Below are 8,277 nucleotides of genomic sequence, written 5' to 3'. Positions count from 1 at the left end.
GTGTAACATTCAATCAGCAGTTATCTTTGCATGTTCAAGCTGACTCAGTGCAAAAGTTCACTCGGAGAGAAAAGGAAATGTGAAAAAAATGAGGTTCCTCGTTACCAAGAAATGTCGTTAACAAGAGTAGCTGTGCCAAGCCAGCATTTCCTCAGAAGTAACCTTTACCTTTCTTCTTTTCTTTTAATTTGAAGAAATCCATCATTCCTGCAATGATTACTTCAGTAGTATACAGTAAAGTACACTTTTTGTTTATTTGTTTATAACATTAGAAATCAGGACAATGATTAAATATGATGTCTTAACATTTATTTCTTCTAAATGCATTGCTTTCATTTCCTCTTTTAAACATTTTCATGTGTACATGTAGCCCACAGGAAGGAGAAAAACTATTTGTGTGTTTTAAAGGCACGCCCTTAAAAATAGTTTTCACATTTAGCGAAACATCTCTTACATGGTAAATCCCAAGAAAGCACTTTTTCCAGAACAACTGATATGCCTTACACAATCCTGGAAAAACCACAAACGAAAGCACATCACAAGCTTTCAATAAAAGGAAATCACTTAATGACGTCAGTGAGTGAAATCATCATGATTCTGCTGTTCTTGTAAGTAAATGTAAGAACATGAATTCATGACAGTTCTTTGGCACTGATAGCAATATTACTACATATTTACTAAAATACATATATTAAAATAAAATATGAAAAACGGATTACATATGACCCAATCTTCACAACTCCAAAAAAGGAAGAAAAAATGTTTATTCCTTTCATAACAGGAATTTGCTACTAAGGCTTAAATTGACTAGTCTATAAAAAAAAACCCCCAAAAAAACCCTGCAATATGTAATGACAGCAATGCTCCTTAAAATGATTTAGATTTTAAATGAATTTCAAACTATATTTATCTAAGCTTGTTAATGTTTTTAAAATACATTTTCTCTCTCACACACACACACAAATCTGAACAAAACTCTAGAAAGGGGAAACTACAAGCTACACCCAGGAAAAAAAAAAAAAAAAACAGCTTTCATGTTTCATATAAAGGAAATGCTGTAACTGTGTTGTAGCACATCCTGAGAGTTGCTGTAGCATTTTATTCTAAACATTAACATGCACAAAAGTTTTTCATTTGTCACACATATCCACACTAGGGGACTAATTTATCAACTGTCTATATGCATAGTTTTGTGCAAACTCCATGCACACGTTTCTATATACTGAATGTGATTTATCACTTAAGGATATGCAGAAATTTATGCACACTCCAGACTGTGCATGTGCAGGAAACCTTAGTGTCAGCAAGGTGAAACAGCAGGTAAACTGATTATGGTCAGTCCCATGTACTCTCAATCAGCATAAATGACGGAGTCAAATGGTATAAAATCTATGTAAAACATGATTAGGATAATGCCTTGCTTTAAGATGCGCACACACACACACACACACACCTTTTAGAAGTAGAGGGAGGAAAGTGCAGGAACATTTGTCCAGTACAGTTTCAGCACTTTCTACACTTGTTTTTTTCCCAACAAAAATCCAGACATATCTGACATTTCCAAGCTAAATCAAGACCGGTCTTATCTACATTCATATTGCACATGCTACAATACATTATATTTGGAGGGATGTACCTGTCATGGCATGATTTCTAAATGTAACTGAGGTAAAATAATGCAAACTTGGCCATCAAATATTCTTTTGACAAACTAGTCAGAAAAGTGCCAAATAAACTATTTTGGCTTTGACACTTGGAATAGTTAACTCTGGGTCATTGTAAACCCCAGGTAAATTAAATCTCTCACATTTCACACTGCTCATACTTTAACCGGGATTAACAATTAATCCTGGCTATTCATAATCTGACATTTCACACTGTACATTCCTAAACCCTATATTAACCTTCTGATTTGCGGTGTCAGCAATCATTAATGGATGAATACAGTATGTGACCCCTTAACTACAGCTTATCTTGCACTTTCACATTAGTGAGAAAAAAAGTGGCTATGTAAATCCCTTTTAAAAATCTATAACATGTTTTCAATCACCATCAAACATTTCATATGGTCACTGTACAAAGCATGCAACATTTTTTAGCATCTAGCCATAAATTAATGCATCAAATGCTACATCATTCTGCATTGTGCATGTTGGGCACTGCATTGTGGCATTAAGACTGCAAAACGCTGCTAACCCTGCATCAGAGCAGGGTTTCATATGCCTTTTATAAAAGTGGGCCCCGACACCAATTTCAAGTGGGAAATGTTCCTCTACATGCGGTTAAAAGCAGGGTTTAGAATGACAATAAACTGAGGTTAAGTGCAGTATGAAAAGCTTACACTGTTACTAAGCTGTCTTACTGTAAAAGTATCTTTACTTCATACTGCAACATGCCACAAGCAGGCTGCTTTATAAGATGTCATCCTGAAACCAATATGGTCACTTGGGAGTGTTTATGTGAGAGTCTGTGGCTCTGTGAGAGCAGAGTAATTTAAAATGTATGAAATTTATTTATGTCCCTTGACATCAGCTGTGTATATGTGCATGTTCTACATACCAGAGCATGTACTTCAGGTTCTTGTACACAAACATAGAACTTATTCTTGGCAAGCTTTGCTAAATGAGTCACTAGGTTCATACATCCGGTTACTGAAGACTTATCCACCATGGTCCACGCACCCACCCTAAATATTAAAGTATTATTATTTAAATTGCCCTAAAGTATTAATTTTTAAAAAAATATTAGGATAAAGATGTGTCAAAGCATTTCATCATTCAGCTGCTGTATATTATTCATTGGTTGTAGTGCTCCATTCTCCTCCTGTGGGACAGATGTAGGACTGTGAAATTCTCTAGAATCCCATAGGAAATAGTCACCACTGTCCACTGCACAACTGTTACACTTCATGACGCTTAAAATCCAGTGTCGGAATTTTTCTGAAAAGCCAAAATAAATCAGAGGGTTCAAGCAGGAGTGAAGGAAACCTAGAATAGCTGTGATTTTCACTGCAGTCCACCTGTGATTTCCACAAAATTCTGCAGGTTTTCTTGATGAAAAATCGAACATGTCCATTAGCAGAGCAACGTTGAAGGGTGTCCAACTGATGAAAAAGACCAACACCAGGGCAAAAGTGACTTGCACGGCTCTCCGCTTCGGCACACCCATTTTAGATCTGCACTTAAGTAGGACATGAACGAAACAGTAGAGCAGCACTATAAAAGGAAGCAGAAAGCCTAACACAAGAAATGAGAAGTGAGAAGCCATGCGTGCCTCTGTACATGAGTACATATACACACACTTGTAATTGTCCTCTTGTTCAGAGACCCTTGCTGCCTTCAGGTACATCCAGTCAGGAATGGAGAGAAGAAGACTGAAGATCCAACCAACCAGGCAGATGAGCTGCACCATGTAGGGTCTTGTGCATGAGCAAATTTTCGTTGTGTGAACTACAGAAATGTACAGATTCAGGCTGATGCAGACCAGCAGGAAGATACTGCAGTGGAAGTTGATCTATGAAGAAAAAAGTTAAATAAGACCAGATTAAAGATTTACATTAACAGCAAACCAGATCTTTCTTTTGGACCATGCACCTAGACACAGTGATGCTACCAGCTTAAATCTTACATTCAAAGTAGATGACCATTTTAAGTAGTTTGACTAAGTAGTATAGCAAAAGAAAAAAACAGTTTCTCCCTTTTGTTGCCAGACATATTAGTTATTAAAGAAGCAGGTCATGCTAGTTCATTCAGTTGTACAAACCTGGTGGAGCAAAGACAAAACTGCAGTAATAACCACAGGAATACTAAGTGTTTAGACATGGTTATGATTCAACTATAACTCATCCAGTAATAGTTCATTATTTATTATTACTCATATATTACTCAGAAACAAGCAGAAACTAAATTTGTGTCACATTTAGGATTATTTTCAACGATGACATCATTGACTGTTTGTCAATGATGAAATTATTTTTTTTACTATGACTACAAATTTATTTCTTGATATTTAATCACCCATGGGTTGAAATGAATTCTAATTCATGTACATATTTTGGCTTGTTGTCATTTTCAGGGATAGTTGATTCTGAGGTGTAGATACTGATACTGATATTCCAGTCAAGATGTTTCCTTTCAAAAGATCACTCCTAATAAAAGTGTAGCAGTACTGTGAGTTAATCATACAGAATGTAAAATACTAAATGGCATAGGTCATAAAATTTATGTGCTCCTTCTAATATCTCACTCTGAGTGCTGGTCATTTTCACACACACACACACACACACACACAATTATGCAGAAACATACAAGAATGTGGGGGGGAAGGAAAGTGAGAGAGAACATGTATTGTAAGTGATATGCTCATGTGCTTACTTTCTGTAACTAAACAGGACCTAATTCAAACAATATTGAATTATTTATGTCATATGTCAGCTTAATTCTTGATGTGTATGTTTGCAAAATTTGATTTGAGAATGATAACTATTGTTATCAGTGTCTTCCTATAACAATTGCTATGAAATCAGTGATATTGCCCATACATGTACATTACCAGTAAAAGGTTTGGACACATCTTCTAATTCCCTGATGTTTATTTCTTTCTCCATTGTAAACTATGCTGAAGGCGGCCGAAATACACAATAATCTCGTTTGAACAGTTGATATTGAGATATGTCTGCTACCGATGCTCTGTAAAGCCTTCATAAGGGCTCTAATCTGAGGTGCTGTTAATTGGTGATTTCTGAGGCTGGTAACTCTAAATGAACTTCTCCTCTGCAGCAGAGGTAAGTTTTGGTCTTGCTTTACTGGGATGGTCTTCATGTGAGCCAGTTTCATCATGGTGCTTGATGGGTTTTGCAAATGCACTTGACAATACTGTTCTTGCAAGAACTGTTCCAGAACACCTGACCTTCGTGTCTTAAAATAACAACTGACTGTTGTATTTTGTTGTTATTACATATGGATTACTGAAGTCCATGTGTGTTATTTCATAGTTTTGAAATCTCCAGTATTGTTCTAGAATGTAGAAAATAAATCCCTAAACAAAAAACACTGAATTAAAAGGTGTGTCCAAACTTTTGACTGGTAGTGTAACATATACAGAGAGGCCCAAAAAAATGTATACACATTTCAACCGTTGTTATCTATGCCCTTTCTTTAAAAATTCAAATTGAATTATGACAGCAAAGTGTAGTATTATGTTTCCTCTAAATATGTGAGTAGTCGCACCACGGTTAACAATGGTGTTGTGACCAAAGAAAATGGCAGAGGCACGTTTAACTTTCGAGCCACGCAAGATCATTTTATAGTGGTATTGTAAATCTGAAAGTGTGTGTGAATGTGTAACGTTCAACAACAATGGCGACATGGAATCGCCAACACGACTCACATACATGCTTTATATATATATATATATATATATATATATATATATATATATATATATATATATATATATATATATATATATATATATATATATAGTATCACTACCAAAATGACTTCAAGTAATTGCCAAAACAAATATCACAGGTCAAAGGTCAAAGTAAATACTGTAGCATTCTTCAATTCAAGATATTTATGTGATAATATTTTAAAGCACACACAATATCAATTTCAATCCCACTAAATATCATGGTATATCAAATAACCAGCATTAATCAAAAAAATACAAGTGTGCATCCCTCTGAACCTCAATGACACTCCAATTTCAGCTACTACAAACTGGATTGCTTCCCTACCTTAAACAGCACTCCAGTCAGCTTGCAGGGTACAGAGCCAAAGCTCAACCCTTTCCCAGCATCCACTGCCCATACTGGCAAGGTGAGGAGCAGCAGTATATCAGCTATGCTCAGGTGAAGTACGAAGGCAGCAGTCATGCTCCAGTTGCGCCTCTTCTGCCATAGCACAACCAGCACCAAGATGTTTCCAGTCAGCCCCAGCACCATTGCCACAGAGTACATAATGGGGAGGAATATGGCCAGAAAGGAACTCCCCGTGTCACAGTCATCTTCGTATTTATAGTCAGAGTAGTCAAAGGTGTCGTTGAATTCAAATAACCCGTGTAGGTCAAGCTGCATATTTAACAACAAAAAGGACAAAAATATTTAATCAGACAAGTGCACTAAATGAAAGTATGTGTGATGTGATGGGAGTGGATTGGTGTGAGAGTATTTAACACCAGTTACATATCACATGATTGGGTTTCCCAATCTGACTCAACAGTGTGAAAGAGAGCTTCCTGATCATGAGCATGTAGCAGCTGACCACATTTAAAAAAAAGAGAGATACACACAGGCATACACCCAAAGTGTGCTCATGTGGGTTTTTTTTATATGTACACAGAAGCCATGTATTATACTATTCTGCATGTAACTTCATTTGGCTTACATTCTCAAATAAAAAATTAATAAACTGACAAACAGGATCGTTTGTTGTGCTTTTTAAAATACTAAATAAAAATGTAATGTTCTTAAAATTTTTTTGTCTACGACAAGTATGGAGTGACTTGGAGCAACACTGCAGCTACCACTAATGGAAGTGAAAATGCTAGAGGGTGTGGTAGCTTAGTGGTTAAGGTGTTGGACTACTGATCAAAATGTTGTGAGTTCAAGCTGCCACAGCTGGACCCCTGAAAAAGGCCCTTAACTCTCAACTGCTCAGTTGTATAAAATGTGTCATTCTGGATAAGGTCGTCTGCCAAATGCCATAAATGTAAATGTACTAGAGCATACATGATCTGTGGCAAACAGCACACACTGCTTCTTTTACATCTCCTATAATATATATATATATATATATATATATATATATATATATATATATATATATATATATATATATATATATATATATATATATTAGCGGCAAGAAAACAGATTTTATGTCAGGAAGAATACTAGCTGCGCCATGAGACATGTTATTACTATGGCAACCAGCAGTCGGAACGCCCACTGACGACTTCATAATACTGCGACTGGTGACTTCACCAGCAGGTAGTCAGTCTTATCGCGAACTATCATGTGTAAACAAGACGTTTCAACCAAAATGAAAGTAAGACTATGAAAGTCATCCGGAATCGAAACGAGCAACTGCTGATCAAAGCTGAAGCTTCGTTGTAAATATTCGTATACACGTCGTTCAAGGTTCAATTTTGCTGTGGGAAAACACACTTTTAGTAGAGCCCAACCAAATAACCAACATGTTTACATTATTCACAAAATGTTTTGCTTACTACTCGAGATTCATCAACAACCCCACCATCACCTGCTTACCTTATTACTTGCATTCATGTGCTGTTATTGTACACGGTATGTGGCACTGAAGTCTTATTACTACCAAAGTTCTGTGCTACAGTATCACTTTTCCCACTCATCTTTCAACTCTGCACAAATTCCCGTGTACGTTTTATACTTTTATTATACTTTTAAATGGTTCTAAACACGTTTCGTTGTGCAATGAAAGTGTCACCTTGTAGTCTTGAACTAATGGAGAAAATCAAGAGTGTGTGAGAAAGAAACGTGAACAGCTGCAGTTTTAAGGGAGGAAGTGAAGGCAACTCACCTTTTTATCCATGCTTTAGTATCGTTTCCTCACACTTCTGCGTATACTTCGTTCACTCGGATTTTCTTTCACTTGAAATACACGTCCAAGGAAACGCGGTCATTATGCAACGCGTTCATTTTCGTTTCACTCGGAGTTCCTTAGGTAATTCGCTTGCTCTGTGTTCCCTCCAGTGCACATGTGCGAAATCATGACGTTTGCTCTTGTCGCTTTGCTTTGTAAGGATGTAAATGGTCAGAAAGGATGCCCAGGATCTCCTTCTTCAAAGTTAACTTAAGGATTTATTTTAAAAATCTTTAAGGATTTTCAAGTCAGAAAGCACCTGGATATGCTGAAAGACTTAAACTCCTCCTTTCTTATATGATTATTAATGTATACCCTTCCTTCTTTTTTCTTACATAAAATGTGAATGTCATGTTTGTAATATTTCAGTATGGTTTGAATGTTCAGCTTATAATAATCTGCTTGCTAAATAGTTTGCAATTAAATACATGATTTGAAGTAGGGTATACCCTCCGGTTCTAGCTTTCGCCCTGTTTTCAACGTTTCTTTGCAACATAGATATGTTTATCTTAGTTTATCTTAGTTAGAACTGTAAATGTCTAGTTCTTCAGAGACAGCTCTCTTGTTTGGACAGTATAAGTAATTTATTAAAACACACACACACACACACAAAGGAGTGGTATATGTTGGAGAGCAAGTGAGATCTCGATGT

At 36.3% G+C, this 8,277-nt stretch overlaps 1 protein-coding gene across 1 annotated transcript; it reads right to left on the bottom strand.

Annotated features, from left to right (window-relative positions):
- Positions 1 to 594: 594 nt before the first annotated feature.
- On the bottom strand, positions 595 to 7,909 carry cxcr3.3 (chemokine (C-X-C motif) receptor 3, tandem duplicate 3). Its single transcript, XM_058389814.1, has 3 exons — positions 7,563 to 7,909; positions 5,741 to 6,073; positions 595 to 3,513 (listed from the first exon to the last, which is right to left on the bottom strand). The coding sequence occupies exons 1-3, from the start codon at positions 7,572 to 7,574 to the stop codon at positions 2,761 to 2,763; spliced, it is 1,098 nt and encodes a 365-aa protein (XP_058245797.1). The 5' UTR covers positions 7,575 to 7,909; the 3' UTR covers positions 595 to 2,760.
- Positions 7,910 to 8,277: the final 368 nt, after the last annotated feature.

Source organism: Hemibagrus wyckioides, linkage group LG01 (assembly GCF_019097595.1).
Source record: "Hemibagrus wyckioides isolate EC202008001 linkage group LG01, SWU_Hwy_1.0, whole genome shotgun sequence".
NCBI lineage: Eukaryota > Metazoa > Chordata > Actinopteri > Siluriformes > Bagridae > Hemibagrus > Hemibagrus wyckioides.
Note: the sequence above shows the minus strand (reverse complement) of the source record. Positions and strands in the feature narration are given on the sequence as shown.